Consider the following 19570-nt stretch of genomic DNA (forward strand, 5'->3'; position numbering starts at 1 on the left):
GAAAGGGCACCAGCCACGGGCAGTCAGTCCGGGAACACGATGGCCTCAAATCCCCGTAGAGTTTAGATGAGACAGTGAATGTTAATGAAACAGCTGCTGACTGTATGGTTTATTTGTAAGGTTCAGCCTTTGCAAATGCAGAGGGTGCGCACAATCCACTCAGACGCACATGTATACACACCCACTCTCTCTCTCTCTCTGTGTATGCATGCGCGCACACTCACACTTCATCCAGATGCATATATGTATGGACACACACCCTCCTTCCCGATGCATGTACACACACATATGCACACACGCTCTGGCCAGATGCACGTACATATTCACTCATGCACACTCATACATTCACCCAGAAGTCTACCAGGAGAGAGAGAGAGAGAAACACACACACACACACACACACAGAGCAGAGAGAGACACACACACAACACACACACACACACACACAGAGCAGCAGCAGCAGCAGTGGAATCTCTCTGGGCTGTGTTACTCCCCTTGGCTGTATTTTCCCGTGTCATCCCTTTGGCCAGGGCTGCTCTGATGTGTGAGCGATTGTTCCTTCCAGTGGGCTGTCTCCAGCCTGGCCCTTTGTTTCCAGGAATGGGTGTTGTGATGTTTCTGTTGCTAGGAAGGCGGTTGTTAGCGGATGGCTGCGGAGTCCTGTCCTGTACCTGGCAGGGCTCTGAAGAACTTTCCTAGGCTCTGCCCCTTGCCCGCACAGCCGCCTGCCGCGCAGGTTGCCTGGTAACTGGAGGCAGCCTTGCTAGCAGTGGAGTTGGAGGCTTAGGCATGGTTGCGCTTGAGCGGCTGTGCGGAGCCAGTGCTCTGGAGCCCTGCGGGGTTTGATTCCCTCCTGTGTCTGCAGAGAAGGGAAGTTGAAAGGTACCAGGGCCCAAGCCCCTCGGGGCTCAGCCCCACCCTGTCACAGTAAGCCACTTCCGGCTCTGGCAGCTGCAAGGCTGTGCTTCCCCACTGGACCTCGGCAATGCAGGGCCTGCTCCTGCTCCCACCAAAGTCTGTGGGTTCTTGCGGTTGAGTTCAGTGATTTTAGCCCAGGGTGTCCTCCCTCTGCCTCATCCCCACAAGAAGAGCTGAAAGGGCTGTTGCTAGGGTTGGAGGGCCTGGTGTCCAGTTTTCAACCAGAAAGTCCGGTTGAAAAGGGGACCTGACGATGTCTGGTCAGGTCTACTAACTGGACACCCAAAATCCAGTTACTGCGGGCAGGGGAGGCAGGGAGACACCAGGTCATCACCCGCACCAGCCCCTACTCAGCCAGGGCCACATCCTACCTGCATCCAGCGGCTGCAGCTCCCAGCCCCAGCTCCGCAGGGAAGTTCCTGTGGACCCCGGTTGGGGAGGGGAGGGGAAAAGCAGTGAGCGACAGGGAAGGGGGGAAGTGGAGCAAATGTGGGGTGGGGTCTTGGGGGTAAGAGGCATGGCAGGGGCACGGCAGGGAAGACTTGGGGGGATGAGGTGGGGCAGGGCCGGGGAGGTTCCGGCAACTCTGCCTGTTCCTGATCACACTCATATCAGTGTAAACCAGGAATAACTCTACCCTTAAACCCAGGGTGAGATCAGAACCAGCCAGAGCTGGAAAAGGCCCATTCCTTTAGCTGCTGTCCCAGGTCTCCATCAGTATCACACCTTGCTGCGCTCCCAGTGCTCTGCCAAATCTGGTCTGACAGACGCACGGCCAGGAAGCTTTTCATGCTCCCCAGTATCGCAGTTTCATCCTCTTGTTCTTACACCCCCGCACTCACCCACCTCCACGGCAGCTGAGGTTTAGCCAAACTCTGCATGTTTAATTCTTTGGATCTTTTCTTCACCAGTTTGCCCTGCTCTTCTCCGAAGTTCCTCCAGATCAGCTGGATCTTAGGTGTCCAGAGCTGAGCACAGCATGTCAGGGGCAACCTTACTACAGCTCAGTAAAAAGAGACTAACTCCTCCAGGCGCCATCAGGAGATACCTTGGTGTAGGCAGCCCAGAATGACGGTGGCTTTGATTGTGTGGCTGCATCACACTGCAAGTTGTTATTTGTATTTGTAGTAGTGCCTAAGTGCCCCAGTCATGGACCCGTGGTGCAAGGTGCTGTACAAACACAGAACGAAAAGACAATCCCTGCCCCAGTGAGCTTATGATTAGGCTTGGCAGGGTCAGATTTTGATGGGTAAATGTCGGTAAACGTCAATTTTACCGTATACACACAAACCCACGAAAAAATATATCCATCAATGATCATCGAAATGTATAGATAGGGAAAGTAAGAAAAATGCTGCTTGAGAACTTATAGAAGTTTGATTTAAGGATATTTACTTTGTCTATTTTGACATGAGCCATTGACAATTTGTGTTTTAACGGTTATAGAGCTTCAACTTTGAATAGCTCTGTGTCATTAAATAATTATTGTCTGACCCTCCCCTTGTCTGACCCCCATAATTTCCCGCAACTGTGAAAATTAAAGCAATAAAATGAGGAAAAATGCTTAATTTTGCGCAACTGTGAACATTTAAAACAATTAAAAATGCTTAAAAGTAAATGTTGATATCATCTGCCAAAATTATTATAAAAGTAACTATCGAATTCTGCCAAGCCCACATAAAATCTTACAATCTTGCAAGAGGTAATAGATGGAGACAGACACCCACGGGGAGCAAAGGGAAACACTGTTGTTTGACATGATGGGCAGCGATTCTAGCATGCCAGCTGCCTTTCTGTTGTCAAGTTTTTTGTAGGCATCCTGGCAAAGGGAAGTTGTAAGGGGGAATTTGCAGGACAGAGAAGTGGCTTTGCGGGTGTTTATAGGGAGCTCCTCCCAAGCACGAGGGGCAGTTTGGGAGAAATCATGCTGGTGCTTGTTTGACAAGGTAATAAATGGACGATAGCGGCTGGTCAGTGGCCCATCGGCAGGAGTCGACTTCTTGACAGTGTATGATGTTCATACCTAGTTCATTGTCCAGTATGACCCTAATGTTGCTGTCATTGTTACCACTCTGCAAGGATCTCCTTTCTATTAAATAGCAGTGATTTTAGCTTCCATTTGTTCAGTCTAGCTCTGTCCATATTTCTATCCTCTCTAGCTCCCTTTGCATTATGTCTCTGTTCTTGCTTCTTTTCTCATCACTCCCCAATTTGAGATCCTTTCCCAGTTCAGTTACTGTGCTATTGACCCCCAGTTCCAGTTCTTTAATGAAGATTTCACATAAGACCAGCCCAATACTGAACCCACAGCATCCCACTGGCCATCTCCCCACAGCATATTGCATTGCCATTTATCATCAGCCCTGGCCTAGTGGGTAGAGCACTGGTTTGGGACTTAGGAGACCTGGGCTATATTCCTGGATCTGCCACTGGCCTGCTGGGTGACCATGGGCAAGTCACTTCTCTGCCCTGCACCTCAGTTTCTCCATCTGTAAAATGGGGATAATGATACTAACCTCTTTTGTAAAGTGCTTTAAGATCTACTGATGAAAAGTGCTATATCAGAGCTGGGTATTACAGTACTATTGTTATTACAGCCTTTCAAGTAGTTTTCAGTCACCAAGACAGTGTGTAAAAGCTAATTTGAACTAATTTTTTCCACGTAAGGTTTAGTGAGATACCATGTCAAATGCCTTACTGAAATCCAATATTTACGATATCTGCTACTTTCGTGATTCAATCAATAAAAATTTCATAAGAACACAAGAGCTGTCATACTGGGTCCGACCATGCTCGATCTTGCCCACCCAGTCTCTGACAGTGGCCCATATAGAGCTTCAGGGGGAGTTTATAAAACAGGACAATTATGGAGCGATCCACCTGTCTTTCACTACCAGTTTCTGGTAGTTGGAGGTTTAGGGTCACCCCGAGCATGGGGCTCTGTCCTTAGCCATCTTGGCTAATAGCCATGGATGGACCTATCCTCCATGAACTTATCTAGTTCTTTTTTGAACCTAGTTATATTTTTGGCCTTCACAACATCCCATGGCAATGAGTTCCACAGGTTAGTTGTGCACTGTGTGAAAAAGTACTTTCTCTTGTTTGCATTAAACCTGCTGCCTATTAATTTCATCAGGTGACTCCTGATTTTTGTATTGTGGGAAAGGGTAAATAACACTTCCCCACCCCACACCATTTATGATATTATAGCCCTCGATCATATCAGCCCTTAATCGGCTCTTTTCTAAGGTGAACCACCATAATTTTTTTAGTCTCTCCTTGTATGGAAGCCGTTCCATATCCTTGGTCACCTTTGTTACCCTTCTCTGAACCTTTTCCCGTTCCACTATATCCTTTCTGATATGGGATGACCAGGACTGGACACTGTATTCATGATGTGGGTGCACCATGGATTTATATAATGGTACGATGATGTTTTCTGTCTTAGAAACTATTAGGATAGAAAATAACATACTGTTAACCTTTTTGACTGCTGCCGCACATTCAGTGGGAAGTTTTCAGAGAACTATCCATGGTGACTCCAAGATCTTTCTTGGATGGTAATAGCTAATTTAGAGACCATCATTCGATATGTATAGTTGGGATGATTTTTCCAATGTGCATTACTTTGCACTTATCTATGTTTAATTTCATCTGCCATTTTGTTGCCCGGTCATCACTTTTGAGAGATCCCGCTGTAACTCCTCGCAGTCTGCTTTGGACTACCTTGAATAATTTTGTATCGATTGCAAACTTTGCCACTACACTGTTCACCGCCTCTTCCAGATCATTCATGAATATAATGAACAGTGCAGATCCTTGAGGGGGACCCTGCCGTTCTTCTGATCATTTATTCCTACCTTTGTTTCCTCTCTTTCAACCAGTTACTGATCCATGAGAGGATCATCCCTCTTATCCCATGGTTACTTAGTTTCCTTAAGAGCTTTTGATGAGGGACCTTGTCAAAGCCTTTTTGAAAGTCCAAGTACACTATATCAACTGGATCACCCTTATCCACATGCTTGTTGATTCCCTCAAAGAATTCTTATAGACTGGTGAGCAAGGGCGACTCTAGCTTTTTTGCCGCCCCAAGGATGGCAGGCAGGCTGCCTGCGGGAGGTCCACTGGTCCTGCGGCTTCGGCGTACCCGCCGCTGAATTGCCGCTGAATCCACGGGACCGGCGGACCTCCTGCAGGCATACCGCCAAAGGCTGCCTGACTGCTGCCCTCGCAGGGACCGGCAGGCTGCCCCCCGCGGCTTGCTGCCTCAGGCACACGCTTGGAGCGCTGGTGCCTGGAGCCATCGCCGCTGGTGAGGCATGATTTCCCTTTACTAAAGCTGTGTGATTCTTCCCCAACATATCATGTTTATCTATGTGTCTGATAATTCCTTTATTTACGATAGTTTCTATAGTACTGAAGTTATGCTTACCATCCTGTAGTTGCCAGGATCGCTTCTGGAGCCCTTTTTAAAAAACAGCATTACATTAGCTACCTTCCAGTCATTTGGTACAGAGGCTGATTTTAGTGATAGGTTACATACCACAGTTAGTAGTTCTGCAATTTCATATTTGAGTTCCTTCAGAACACCGAAGTTATCTGGCATGATTTGTTCGTTAGAAACCCATTTCGTTATCCTCCAGATGTGCTTGCAGATTTTTTTCTCTTAATATTTGGTCCATGAAAGTTTGAAATTAGACTTAAAAGATGGTAATTGCCAGAATCATTCTGTTTTCCTATTTTGAAGAGTGGTACCACAATTGTTTTTCTCCAACACCCGGTTACCTCCTCAGTTCCCTGCTTCAGAGAAAAGTGCAAGAATCCAGAAGTGGGAAGTTAAGGATTAACCTGTCCATGAAGGAAGTTTCTTCCTAACTCTCTCAGTTAGAGGTGTGAAGATGTGCGTACGGGTTTGTGCGACAATCCGGGGAGTGCAACTGCATGTGCTTGCGGTAGGGCATGTGAGTATGTTAATATGTATTGAACGTGTGAACAATTTAAAGTATGTTTTCTCATTCCTTAGAGATGGGCCAAAACCTCAGATCCCAACATTTCCCCCACAAGTCTGGCTCTGAATCCAGATTTTATGGTTCAGGTCAGAACTCTGGATCCCAACACTCCTGAACTTTGGAATCCCAAACTTAGTGGACATAGCTTTTCCCGAGTTTACTGAGCCCAAGTGTCTGAGGTGACTGACTCCACCTTGGTATGTTGTGGGTTGTTGTTCTTATTTTGGGGATCACAAGTTGTGCTTCATTTATCAGCAGTGGACGTGGCAGGGAATGGCCTGGACCTGCTGGTGTTTCCCCACACCACACTCTGGTTTGCACATGGCCACGAGGGCCTTTCTGATTTTGGTGCAAAACAAGCATTTTTTTGGAGTGTACCCTTCCTGATGAAAAAATAAAATGATGTACATTTATTTTAAAAAGACACACCCTATGGAACACTGAGGCTGAAGTGCTGCTTTCTTATTGGTTATTGAACCTGTCAGTGATTCCTAGGGAGAGACGAATACTGTTAACAGAACCCTGTATCCACGGTAACATGTGACTGAAACTTTCCAGCAGAAGGTAATTTCTTTGATTTTTATTTTTTATCATTTGATTTATTTCCCTGGAATGACCCATGGCACTGGCACTCAATGACTGGCAGGGAGAGAGGATGGTCAGGGATCAAGTCTGGCACCTGGAAGACCCGAGTTCAATTCCCTGCCCATGTGGGACCTGGGGTGTTGTCTCTTAGGTGCCTAAGTCCCAGGTTTAGGCTCCACCGTGCACTGCCCTCGCCTGCAGGCACCACCCACTGCTGCTCCCATTGGCCGGGAATGGGGAACCGCGGCCAATGGGAGCGTCGGGGGTGGTACCCACAGGCGAGGGCAGCATGCAGCGGAGCCACCTGCCCCCATTTCCCCCCCCCTCCCCCAGGAGCCACTGCCGGACATGCTGGCCACTTCTGGGAGCGGTGTGGGGCTAGGGCAGGGCAGGGAGCCTGCCTTAGCCCTGCTGCGTGCCGCTGCCACCCCAGAGCCGCTCGAGGCAAGCAGCGCCAGGCTGCACCCCGAACCCCTCCTGTACTCCGCATCCCAGCCCCCTGCTCTGAGCCCCCTCCCACACTCTACAACCCCTCCTGCACCCCGACCTCCTGACCTGAGCCCCTTCCTGCACATCACACCCCCTCCCACACCCCACACTCCCTCCCACACCCCAACCCCCTGCTCCAGCCCTACATTCATGGCCCTGCATACAATTTCACCACCCAGATGTGGCCCTCGGGCGAAAAAGTTTGCCCACCCCTGTTCTAAGGCCTTCCTTCCCGTTCATTGTACAGGGGCCGAGGCGCTGAACTCGAGCTTTGTGAATCACAGTTCCTGGGATTTTCTGGGCTCCTAAAATCAGGTGCTGCCATGCTCAGCATGGCAACACCTCAATCCCTTTGTGAATCCGGGTCTTGGTCTCTCTGCCTCAGTTCCCCAACCATGAAATAGCTCTCCCCTACCTCACAGGGACGGTGCGAGCTGCTCAGATACTGTGGTAACAGGGGCCATGTAAGGACCTGTGCTAGTGACGGCTCACCCTGGGCCATCGCTCACTTAGCTGGTAGATAAGCATTAAAACCCCCTACTAGTCAATACTGAAAAAACAAAGACCCCGAGCAGCTTTACAGAATCACAATATGTGAACATACTTTTTTTTCCATCTCCTGCTGATAATAGCTCACCTGAACTGATCACTCTCCTTATAGTGTGTATGGTAACACCCATTGTTTCATGTTCTCTGTGTCTGTGTATATCTATATCTTCCTACTGTATTTTCCACTGCTTGCATCCGATGAAGTGGGCTGTAGCCCATGAAAGCTTATGCTCAAATAAATTAGTTAGTCTCTAAGGTGCCACAAGTACTCCTGTTCTTTTTGCGGATACAGACTAACACGGCTGCTACTCAGAAACCTGTCAATACTCAGTTTTGCAAGTGGAGAAACTTGGCACAGAACTGTGACATGAGGTGATTTGACTTGCCAGAGGTCACTCAGTCAGTGGCAGAGCTAAGGGCAGAAGCCAGCTTTTCTGACTTCCAGTCCAGGACCATACCCTCTGCTCCAGGATACCTCCCCTCCTAAGAACAGGAAGTTTGCCCTGGTGCCCTTCACCCAAATTTTCCCTTCCTTGCCCTCTTTGTTCATCGATGTGCACGAACTGGTCACCGCTCTCCACCCCATAGGCAGCTGCATTTCAGCAGTGCTGCGCAGAGAGAGACCAAGGGGCCAGATGCGCTTTACCAGCTTGGGCAGCGCTAGTAAAGCTCACCGTGCCAATCGAGCGTTCGCAAATCGGATTGCACGGCCATGGGCTGCAAACACCCTTTGGGGCCCTTAAGGCTGGGGAGTGAGACAGAAACCACCACGCAGAGGTGCAAAGGGCCACATTTCCAGAGGCGCTGGGCGCCCACACCGGCCCAGGCCTCAGTCTGAGCTGTGTGTGCTCTGACAACAGCCCTCACTCTCCGGCCATCCTCAACCTGCCTGGGTCCCATGGTGCTATTTCCTACAAGCCTTCGTGCCTGGTGGCTCTGCCTTGGTCGGGAGAGGGAGGAAGGGGCAGAGCCCAGCAGGGGAGCTAGCACAGCTCTCTCACTCCCCTGCCTTTCTCCCCTCCCCCTGGTAGGTGGCTCCCTGCTGTAACCTGGAATAAATCTCTCCCCCTGGCCCTGCTGGGAGGGATTTTCACTCTGAACTATTTAAGGAAATTACGCTCGAGCGGAGGAGGAGCAGGCCGGCCAGCGAGCAGCTGCTGCTGCCGGAGGGGGGGAAATCCAGGGGGTGCATCGCTGCTGCTGGGACGGGAGGAGACCCCCGCTCCCCCCCCCCAGCTGCTCAGGCGCTGCAGACCCGGGGTGAGTTCGCACCGGGGGTGGGGAGGAAGCTGTAGCAGGTTCCCCGGGGCGGAGGGAGGGGGGAAGCGGGCCTGCCTTGGTCGGTTCCCCCGAGGCCCTGGGCTCGCTGCGTTCCCCCGGCCGGCCCGGCCCACGTGGCGGGGGAGCGGAGAGGTAGGCGTGCGGGGTGACCCGGGGGCACCTCCTCCGCTCCGGGCCTGGAGAGAGAAGCCCCGCCCGCTGTAGCCCCCCCCCCCCCTGCTCTCCGCCTCTCCCCATCAACCAGGAACCCCCAAACCACGCTCCCGGGCCCAGGCTCCCCCAGACACCCCATACACCAGCGGCCCCAGGGCCTCCCGGGCAGCCGGACCTCTGCGTGGACACCAGGTCCTCCAAGCAAGAGACCCTGGCACAGGGGGAAGGCTTCGGTCCTTGGTTGCTAATGCCAGGCTGATCTTCTCAGGGCCCTGGCCACAGGAGACTCATTCGCCCTACACACAGCAGGCGGAAATCTAGGGAGCGCGAGCTCGGTTCCCCTGGTGAATCTTCAGGATTTGGGGGTAACCTCAAGGGGTGTGTGTGTCAAGAGTCCTGGCTGAGCTTATTTGTAAGGGGAGCTGGGAATGTGAGAAATCCCCACCCCAAAGCTCAAAACGTGGCTTTCCTCCTGTAAATGGTCAATAACGTCACATCAGGTGTGTGTGCGCCCCTGTGCACCCCATGGTCAGGATGTGTGTCCTCACACATGCACGCACACACCCCTCTTTGTGTGGCTTGTATTATGGGACATCTCAGTGCTTTGAGCTCCTCGGATGAAAGGGGCTCTGTAGGTGCAAAGTATTATTTCTTAACCACACTGCTATGTACTGTTTACCTGGGTCCGTGGCTCGGGGACCTGTGTCTCGTTCCCCTGCCTTTAGCAATCTCACGAATACATTGGTGAGTTGAGCACTTAGGCCATGTCTACAGGTACAAGCTAACCGTGGCACAGCTGTGCCGCTGTAAGAACACTCATGTAGCTGCGTTATGCCAACGTCGACGTAAAACCAGCTCAACGAGCGCTATGCTGGAGAGCATCTCCCGCGGGCATAGCGCTGTGCACATGAGTGCTTTTGCTGGCAAAAATTACATCGCTCAGGGTTTTTTTTTCCCCCACAGCCCTGAGCGACGAAGTTTTGCTGACATAAGTGCCAGTGTAGACATGGCCTTAGAGTCCGTGTTGTGCCCTTCTGCTGAGAAACGGGTGGAGTAGACGAAGTCCACTGAGGATTTGTTTCCCTGAGCCATCGTGCCAGGAGGGTGGGGTGGGGGGTAGGCCTGGTTTGCCCTTTCATAGAGCAGGCAGGAGGTTCAGCCTTCTTAGTCCACTGATACCCCAAGATCTGCAGAGAAATTGCCACCCACCCAGGGCCTCCACACTGCTCCCCATTTCTTCCTCTCCCCTTTGGCAGCATGGCTCCTGTGCTCGCTGCTGATGCCTGCCTGTGAATGCTTTTGTGAGAAGGGGGCATCACTGCATGGAGGAGGTTGCTGATGGGTTCAGCATTGTCTTGCATGGGGCCGTCCCTGTGCGCTTGCAGGGGATGGGGTTGGAGGGTAAGTGGGGGAGGATGTTGGAGAGCTGCTGTGAATGGGGACTTACTCCCCGGAGGCTTGGATCCCCACTGTGCCTGGAAGTAGAGGCGCCTTCCCTCCCATCTCTGGAGGAGCTGTCATCTCCCTGTATGCCCCCAATCTAGGCCTCTGGCATTTGCTTCTTTAGCTGATTTGTGCATCTTCTGGTTGTTACTCTTATGCCCCAGGGGTCTTTAATTGGCAAGGAGAGGGGGTGTTAAACCTCCCAACCATGTACATAGCCACATCTTTCTGCTCTGTGCGCTGAGGAGGGGCACAAGGGTTTGGCTTTTCAGTTGTCTTCTGCATCCTGCATGAGGGTGCCTGAAGGGGCATGCCGGATTTCTGCCTCTGGGGCATGTTCACTTCTAGCTTCCCCAGCTAGGCAGTGCCAGGCTCTCCCGATGAGCAGCCACACCGCAGGCTGGGGAATGCAGTGTGCCACTATTCACCGGGGCCAGAGTTTTCACACTCAGTGCGTGAATTTAATCACCTAAATAAAAGCTGCTGGATTCACACCGTTTTAGTAGGGGCTGTGGGTGCCCAGCCCCTCTGATAGTTGGGTCTAAACACGGATCCAAGTTTGAAAATGTGGGGCCGGATTGAGGAGATAGGGCGGGGGAACCTTCACTGAAAAAACACAGTTGTCTGAATCGCCGCAGTGCCCTAGGCCTTTTGGTTGGTGGTGCAAGAGGCAAAAACCTTGACCAGCCTTAGCTTTGTACACCGCTTTGGGGCTGGTGTGTCGCCAGTGCCGTGTAACGTTCTGGGGTTGCCTTTCACATGAGAAGGATGTGGTTGGAGCCTGAGTTTATTTCCACCTGCTGAGTCTAGCAAAATATGGATCTGTACTTCTGCACCCATGTAGCGCCAGTAATGGGGAAAACTCTGATGGGGCCCGGGCAGGCGTCTCTACCACTGCGCTGACTAATATGGCGGTAAAACACCGTGTGTGCTGTTTACTCTATAGCTCCCTCTGCTGGTTCGGCTGCCCTCGGGGAGAATTACATTTCCCCATGTACTGGCAATCAGAGGCCTTGGCTACATTATAAGGGTATGAGTGCCTGGGGCCAAGCCGGTTACCCTCCAGAAGAGAGTGGTTCAAGGGGGTTCAGTGTTTCAATCTGACTCTTACTGCGGTAGGAAGGTAGAACAAATCCGCTCTCTCCTGAGAGTGCAGTGACTCCTCTGACCGGTGAGGGCACGTAACAAAACAGCATCATGCAAATGCCTCTGGCATGCCAAGTCAGGCGCTTCTTCAGGTGAAGCACCACTTGGTTGGTCTTTCTGAGAGCCATGTACTGAAACGTTGAACTCTTGGGTCTTGCCTAGGCTGGGATTTTAGCCACTGGGGTAGCTGCAAGAGTGAAAGCCCCTAGGGCAGACATGGGTCCACTTGGCCAGACCCTGCCCGGACTTACACCCTGTTGTAGGCAGGATTTTGACCAATAGCAGGGAAGATGTGGTTCCATGTTCTCTGCCCTGGGATTGCTGGCACCGTCTGGGTATAGAGTATATTCGGTGCTCGTCTGGTTGGAAACCTGGAACTACCCTGGCATGCAAAGAGGCAGCAGATGTATATTTAGCGGATTCTGTCACACTCCTGCATGCGCATGTGACTGGAGTGCTGGCTGCTGGGGTCGAGTGCAGCGTGCATTCTTTGGCCTGACAGCTGGAGATAGGGGCCCTGGAGATAGGAGCCCCGCTGCAGGACCCGCCCTTTGGCTTTGGGCCGCCAGTTTCACATGACAGCACCAGAGCAGCGTCCCAGGAGGAAGCTGCTGGCTGCCACAGTTGTCACCTGTGCTCCTGGCACTCTCAGGTGTCCCGCATGCTTGTGAAATGCCTGCGTGGATGCCAAGAGGAGGGAACGTCCTTAGGAGGAGGGCTTGTTGTGGGAGCTCACTGGGGACCAGGCAGCAATGACTTGGGCATCTTTCTTTACTTCTTTTGGGAATCAGACACAGGCCTCCAAACACTGATACTCCCTCTTCCCATCAGCCTGAGCAAGGAGGCACGCAGAGAGGGGCCCCAATCCCTGCAGTGATTCGGGGGCAGATCTGAGCAGTGGATCCTAAAAAAAAAAAACAAAACCCACCTAAATTCTCCTCAGTTTAACACCAGTATCTCTGAGTTGTGCTCAAGTGTCTTTGTTTCCCTACGTACCTGATCTTGTTAATTTCACATGGAGCAGGGTAAGGTCCTAACCTACCAAGGGCAAAACGAACTCCCAGTGCTTCCTCTGTGGACCTGGTCCATTCTCTTAGGCCTGGTCCATGGGACAAAGTTTTGCCAACATAGTTATGTCAGCCAGGAGTGCGGGGAAAACGATCACGCCCTCTGCCTGACAGAGCTGTGCTGGCAAAAGCCCTAGTGTGTGTGCAAAGAATCCCTCTGCCAGCGTAACTTACGTTGTCCGGGGAAGTGGGGTAACTATGCCAGCGAAAGAACTTTTGTCAGTAGAAGCTGTGTCTCCATTAGACGGCTTTTAGCTTTTGGTCACTAGCAACTCAAGCTAGATTTGCAGGTGTTACCAACACAGCATTTGTAGTGTAGACAAGCCCTTAAAGTGCTGATGTCCCACTGGAATATTGCCGCCTCTTCTGTGAAGGGTTGCCACAACCCTTTTCCGGTCCATAAGAACGCAAGAATGCCCGTAAGGGGTCAGGTCAATGGTCCATCTAGCCCGGTATCCTGTCTTCGACAGTGGCTAATGCCAGATGCTTCAGAGGGAATGAACAGAACAGGGCAATTATCAAGTGATCCATCTCCTGTCCTCCAGTCCCAGCATCTAGCAGTCAGAGGCTTAGGGACACCTAGAGCATGGGATTGTGTCCCTCTCCAGGCAGTGAAATTTGCCCAACTCAAGTCCTCAAAGGAAGGTTTAAATTGGGGCATAGAACCCAATACTCATCCCCCCGCCCCCCTCCCGCCCCAATCAGGGAACAAGTGTGAGTATTTTGTTGCATTGCATCGTAAGTGTCTTTAAAGGGAATTTACTGCTGATGAAAGGTGCGGGGCTGACGGCCTTATTCTGTAGGTTCTTACATTGCCCTCATCCCCATAGTATTTGAGCCCCTTCCAGTTGTGCCTTGAGGGGCATAGCTAACATCTGTCATGTGTGGCTGCCCTGATGACTGACACCCGCTGAGACCCCCACAACAGGAATAGTGCAGGCATCAAGATCACAAACCTGAAGGTGCCTCAGCATTGATGTGCAGGAGCCCCCTGCAGGTTAGAGAGAGACACTCAGTCTCTCTGGTTCCTTGCTGAGATGGTAGCTAATCGCTTACACTGGCGGTATTGAATTTGCATGTGCGCTATAGCCACTGGACTGACACCTAGCCATTTATTTCCACACAGGCCATAGAACAGGGATCTGCTTTTCATCATTAGCAACCCAAGCTGGATTCAAGCTGGTGATCAAGGTGAGACTTCCCATAACCTGTTACCACCTCCCTGAGCTATTAGTTTCTGGATACTTTTTATTTTGTTCCCTCTCTGTTGCTGTTTAAAATCCTGCCAGGGTATTGGAAGCTCTTTAGGCTACCCTTGAAAAGATTTTTATATTTCTCAGGAAATTTAGTCCATGAAACCATCTGTTTCTTTCGCTGTAAAGGTGTTTGGAGTCCTTGAATTTACCCTTTGGCCACGTTAAATCTAGTTTTTAATCCTCAGCGCACTGAATCAAGTCCTCAGTGGTTTGAATTATGAGATGACTTTAGGAATTTACAGCTTGTATTCCTGATTATACCTTGACTTTATTATATTGCTAAGCGTCCAACTTATGGTCATGACTGAAATTTATGGTCTTCAGGTAGGTGCTTAGAATAACTTTTAGCTACCCTGGATATAATTGGGGGTGATTGATGGGGTGTCAACCTAGATAAACATGTAATCTATAAAATGGTAACTCTCATAAGGCTTTCAGGCAGGGGTAGGAAGGGAATTGTGAGTGAAAATGAGAGATCAGCCTCTGAAAATGCACATCATGGAGCAGGGTTATGACCGTGTGGTTATGGTGTGACTGCACCTGGGATGTTGCGTTCAGTTCTGGGCACGTCCCTGCCAGATAGATACTGGGGGTGAGGTCATCGTCCCCGCGCCTGCCTCTTCACGGTGCATAAAAGGGCCAGATGGGCGCTGAAAGGTCCTAAAAACCTGCATCTGGCTGGGGGGAGACTAGCCTGCACTGACGGAAAGCAGAAATCAGCTTTAAAGGCCACCTTGCAAGGACTCCCTCACAAGCCCTGCAGCTGGGCATGTGCTGGGGATGGGGGGCGTGTTGGGAGCTGCAGAGATTCTATGCCGTGCTGTGGCTTGTTGGGCGGCCCTGTGAAGAGCCCAGGATTGGAAGGATGCAAAAGTGGCTTAAAGCCCCCAGAATCTCACCCTGTCAACGAGAAGGGCAGGAAGGGATGACTTGGAGGAAAGGTTAGCAGAGCTCCGTATGTATCGTCTGGCTGCGAGCTCTTAAAAGGAGGCTGAAATGGATTTGCAAACACTTGACGGCTGGAAGCTCCAAGAACAGAGGGCAAACCCACGTATAGATTTGAAGAGAGCAGATGCCAGGAAGGGAGAGAAGTTGTCAGGGCTTCTGGGATGGGAGAAGCTGTTTGCGAGTGGTTGGTAGGAGACCTTCCTTAATGAGGGGGGTGGTGTCCCAGGCATCAATATTCATTGGGGGGAAAAAAAGAAAGGGAAACCCTGGCCTGATAGCTGCAGAGGGGAAGGCGGCAGCTTGTAAGCCAGTGCAGTACTTGTACACGGAGCTTGCAGGTTGCGCCACTGCTTTTGCCACAGCCCCAAACTTTCTCAAGTAGCCGTAAAGTGAAATTAACCAGGCCCTCCTGCTGCTCCTGCAATTGAGAACACCATGGACAACACGGTGGTTAAACTCTTCTCATTTAACCCTGTTCAGAATGGGTCCAGGTGGTATGAACACTGGCGGCTTGTAGACAGGGCCTGACGATACGTTGCCCTGTTGGTCTCCATGAATTGTGCTGCTCTTGGCGCAAAGTGACTTTTTGCATCTGGCAGGCTGACGTAGCTTTGTTTTCTTTTCCTCTCTTTTGAGGAGCGGGGTAAATCCCTAACCCAGGGGGCAATTCCACTCAGCAGCATGACAAGCGAGGTGGTGGAGGATGAGATGGAATTTTATTCCAAGGCTGAGAAATACTGGAAGGATGTGCCGCCCACGGTGGACGGCATGCTGGGTGGGTACGGCCACATCTCCAGCATTGACATCAACAGCTCCAAAAAATTCCTGCTTAAGTTCCTTCGGGTAGGTGGTCTGGATCCGTCTGGGGAGGGGCGAAGGTGTCCTACAGCTTTTCCTTTAACTGTGGGTGGATGTCCACCATGCTCCAAACACCTGCTGAGTGGCTCTCTCCCACCCCACAGCTTTCCATAGCTCTCTGTCTAGCGACCTGACCGTTCTGCACAGGGGAAGATGGACCGTTGTCTCTTTCCTTTGGCTGTCCAGTGCCTTCAAGGCCTAGCTGGTCATCCACACCCACTGTTAAAGGGGGATTTGTGAGTGGTCCTGATGTCTGGCTGATCGCGCCACATGAAGCCAACCCCAAACCTCTGCCCACTGGGAAATGATCTCAGTTCAATACCTGTAGCAACCAGGTGTCCATGCGGCCTGTGAATATGGGGGGCAGGAAACTCCCTTGTTGGCATCTCAGCTGAGAGGCCACGGATAGAATAACCCTTGGAGACTGAGCCCCCCACTCCCTGTCGGAGCGGATCTCCTCTCTGCCGGGCAACAGGAGGGCAGCTTGTGGTGCCGCTGACCGTGCTGCTCTACGACGAAAGAGGCCCTCAGCTGGCATTGCCAAGGTCCAGTTCCCAGCGCCAATTGCCACGTCCCTCTGTTGTAGCTCGTGAGCTTTGAGGTTCCTCTTGGCAGGGTTACGTCTCTCCTGTCCCTCATTTTCACTTTCATTTCAGGATGGCCCTAACAGGACGGGAACCGCCTGCGCCCTGGACTGCGGAGCTGGGATCGGCAGGATCACCAAGAGGCTGCTGTTGCCTCTCTTCAAAGCAGTGGACATGGTGGATGTGACCGAGGACTTCCTGACCAAGGCGAGGACCTACCTGGGAGAAGAGGGCAGGCGCGTGAGGAACTACTTCTGCTGTGGCCTGCAGGACTTCAGCCCCGAGCCCAACTCCTATGACGTCATCTGGATCCAGTGGGTAATAGGTAAGAGAACCTCTGCCATATGGAAAAGGCCCATTCAGTTCTGCTGTCCCCAGCCTCTTTATGCTCCCTTGTACTGAGGCTATGCACTGGCTGGTGTGAGAGTTACCTGAGGAGGGCAGGTAGGACAGCTTGTCTTAATCCATTAGGTGATGCCATGATCTGCAGAACTGACCCGCGCACCCGTCTAGGGGTGGATCAACAGAACACCAGCTGTTCCCCACACAGATACAGTAGTACTCGGCCCTTCCTATACTGGTCCCGTGCTCATGATTGGTCTGTGTTCTCCATGGTCCCTGCTAACGCTCATGTGCTTCTCCCCTCACCAGGACACCTGACTGATGACCACCTGTCTGACTTCCTGAAGAGATGCAAGGTTGGCCTGCGCCCCAATGGCATTGTCGTCATCAAGGACAACATGGCCCAGGAGGGAGTCATCATGGACGATGTGGACAGCAGTGTGTGCCGGGACCTGGACGTGGTGCGGATGATTGTCCGGCGCGCAGGCCTCAATCTCTTGGCTGAAGAAAGGCAAGAGAACTTCCCTGACGAAATCTACCACGTCTATACGTTTGCCATGAGATGAACCCGGGCTGGGAGAGGCTGTTTACCAAGAGGTACCACTGTGCCAGGACCAGCCCAGCAGGCCCCTTCTGGGGGGATCAGGAGGACACCTATCGTGTGGTCCAGACACTTCATGGTTAAAATTCAGGGTGGGGTGGGGTGTCCTGAATAACCCTGCTGGGGCTGGCTGGAAAGATCGGGGTGGGTCTTCTGCGTTGCTGCTGTTTGTGAGAAAAGACAGCTGCCAAATACACTCTCCTGCTGTTGCACCTCTGTACACAGACTCTGCTTAAACACGCCCACGCCACCTACCCAGGCTGGAGGCTCCCTAGAGAGGAGAAGCCTTGATGCTGCACCAGATGGGGGTACGAGAGGCAGAGTACCCTGCAACTATCCTGCCTTGGTTTGTTTGCCTGCCGCCAGACGATGCTGTGTGCGCTAGGCCTGAACCCCGCTCAGGTCAGGGCGTGCGGAGGAGGCCGCAGCACCAGCTCTCCCTGCTGCAAGGGAGCCAGGAGGAGATGCGGGGTAGAACTCACTGGCTCCTGCTCCATCTCACTACTTCGCTGTTCCTAACCCTCCTCTGGGGTCAGTTCAGCGAGGCGTTTCTTGCTGCCTTCCCAAAACCAGTCTGAGGCAGGAGGTTGTAGGTTCCTGGGACGTGAAATCTGTCACAAAGGCAGAGAGGGGTAGATGCTGGGGCTCGCTTACAGTGATGGAAAAGGGGTGATTTTGTTTGTTTGGCCTCTCTCCAAGATCTATGCCATTTCCTCAGGATGGAGCAGATCTTCCCAAGGGGAGGAAGAAAAGAGGCTCTGGGGCTATCGTGGGGTTTTATATGGCTGCCCATCACTGCTGTATCTTCCGCAAAATCAGTAGTAATAGCAAAATCGTTAGTGTCTTCATGGAATCGCGGGAAGTTTTTCAGAGCAAAAACTTTCAAGATTTGACTAAATCCATATTTATCTGTGCGGGGGTGGGAGGCGTAGGGGTTGAGAGGCCAGTGCCCCCTTCCCCAGGGTTAATACCCAACCTCAGCCGGGACCAGCTTGCCTGCTGTACCTGTTGGACAGTTGAGTTGGGGTTGTGTTCTCATGTCCAGGAGAAAGGAAATCTCGCACCCTAACGGATTTTAAAAATAATGTTGCTGTAGCCAAGTACCCATTACCAGAGACTCCAAATCCAGCCCTGGCCCCTCGCCCAGAGCGGGGGTTGTGCGGGTAGGCTGGCCCCCCACTGCTGGTGCCCGTTGTAGAATTACAGGCTAGGAAGTATTTGCCACTTCCTGAGTGAGCTTGTTCCAAGCAAGCACAGTCCGGGCCAGGGTAAGGGCTACTGCTGCGTCCCGCTTGCTCCAGGCAGGCAGGCCGTCTTACACGGCTGTTCTAGCATTTCAGGGTGGGAGCCTGCGCCAGGCCTTGCACACCACCCCCGCCGTAGCAACTTCCCCTCCGTTACCGCTCGGCGCGTGACCGCTGAGCAGCAGCCCACAAGGAAACGCTGACTGGTGGAGGAGCTCGGGGGGGAGTTCAGGGCTTGTCTGCATGGTGATTTAGTGCAAGCCAGGCTGCGACTCTGGCGCTCGCTAGCTTTCGATTTGCACCCTGGCTTGCCCTGCGCTACGTCACTGCGTAGACAAACCCGGCCAGCCCAGGGCAGCCCATTCTGGGCTTTTGTACTTTAACCAACCCCCCACCATTTAACCTGGAACAAGCAGCTGCCTTAGCCCCTGGGACCTGCTACTGAGTCGGCCTGTGTTGGAGAGAGCAACCGTGGTACTTAGGCAGGAATTCAGCTCCCAAGGGGCACCCTCCCTTATTTCAGTGCCCCGCTTGGGAAATTAGTCACCCTCTTGATTAACCCAAGGGGGGGAGAGCAGGCCCAGTGGCTGCTCTGTTTTGGGTAGGGCCATGGACCAGCAGAGTAACAGGCTATGGCGTCTAACTTCAATGCTTGACAGCGTTAGTACCTTTTTATGCACAGCCCTTACTGGGCTGCCAGCAGCAAGTCCCCCGCTGGCTGGGAGGAGGGGAAGATCCCTCTCGTGCAGCCAGCATGCAGGTAAGTGATGTGATCAAGTGCCCAGTACAGAACTGGGAATAAAATGTTGGCGTCCTGCCTGCAGGGCCAGGCTTTGACAATGCGAAGGCTCTTTTTTCCCCCCTAGCTCTGGGTAACTTAGGTGTTTTCATTCTGTCCGCCCTGTAAACAAACAGCTGAGCCCGATTTTCTTTTTCAGATTCTGGTCGCAGTCTAGTGTAAATCCTGGGAGTCGGCAGCATTTGGGGTTATGCCGGTTTTATACTCTTCAGCCAGCCCTACACCTAGTCCCAGGGTCAAAGATGGGTGCAGGTGATCACTGCCTCCTTTGTTTCATCTCTCATTGAAAATAAGGAAT

General features: G+C 52.0%; 1 protein-coding gene across 4 annotated transcripts; it reads left to right on the forward strand.

Annotated features, from left to right (window-relative positions):
• Positions 1-8613: 8613 nt before the first annotated feature.
• NTMT1 (N-terminal Xaa-Pro-Lys N-methyltransferase 1) lies at positions 8614-19308 on the forward strand. 4 transcript variants are annotated; one of them, XM_034793402.1, is made up of 5 exons: positions 8614-8810; positions 13767-13831; positions 15505-15687; positions 16359-16611; positions 16938-19308. In XM_034793402.1, the coding sequence occupies exons 3-5, from the start codon at positions 15526-15528 to the stop codon at positions 17192-17194; spliced, it is 672 nt and encodes a 223-aa protein (XP_034649293.1). In that variant the 5' UTR covers positions 8614-8810; positions 13767-13831; positions 15505-15525; the 3' UTR covers positions 17195-19308. The 4 variants fall into 4 exon arrangements, with proteins under 4 accessions (XP_034649293.1, XP_034649292.1, XP_034649295.1 ...); XM_034793401.1 differs by having other exon boundaries at positions 8616-8810; positions 15481-15687; XM_034793404.1 differs by lacking the exon at positions 15505-15687 and having other exon boundaries at positions 8624-8810.
• Positions 19309-19570: the final 262 nt, after the last annotated feature.

The sequence above is a fragment of the Trachemys scripta genome, chromosome 17, assembly GCF_013100865.1.
Source record: "Trachemys scripta elegans isolate TJP31775 chromosome 17, CAS_Tse_1.0, whole genome shotgun sequence".
Taxonomy (NCBI): Eukaryota; Metazoa; Chordata; order Testudines; family Emydidae; genus Trachemys; species Trachemys scripta.

What these genes read in the sequence shown, in the direction of transcription:
- NTMT1 (XM_034793402.1), top strand. Translation starts at nt 15,526, where the DNA reads ATGACAAGCGAGGTGGTGGAGGATGAGATGGAATTTTATTCCAAGGCT. An exon ending in TCCTGCTTAAGTTCCTTCGG is followed by an intron (nt 15,688 to 16,358) that starts GTAGGTGGTCTG and finishes CTTTCATTTCAG; the next exon opens with GATGGCCCTAACAGGACGGG. An exon ending in CTGGATCCAGTGGGTAATAG is followed by an intron (nt 16,612 to 16,937) that starts GTAAGAGAACCT and finishes TCCCCTCACCAG; the next exon opens with GACACCTGACTGATGACCAC.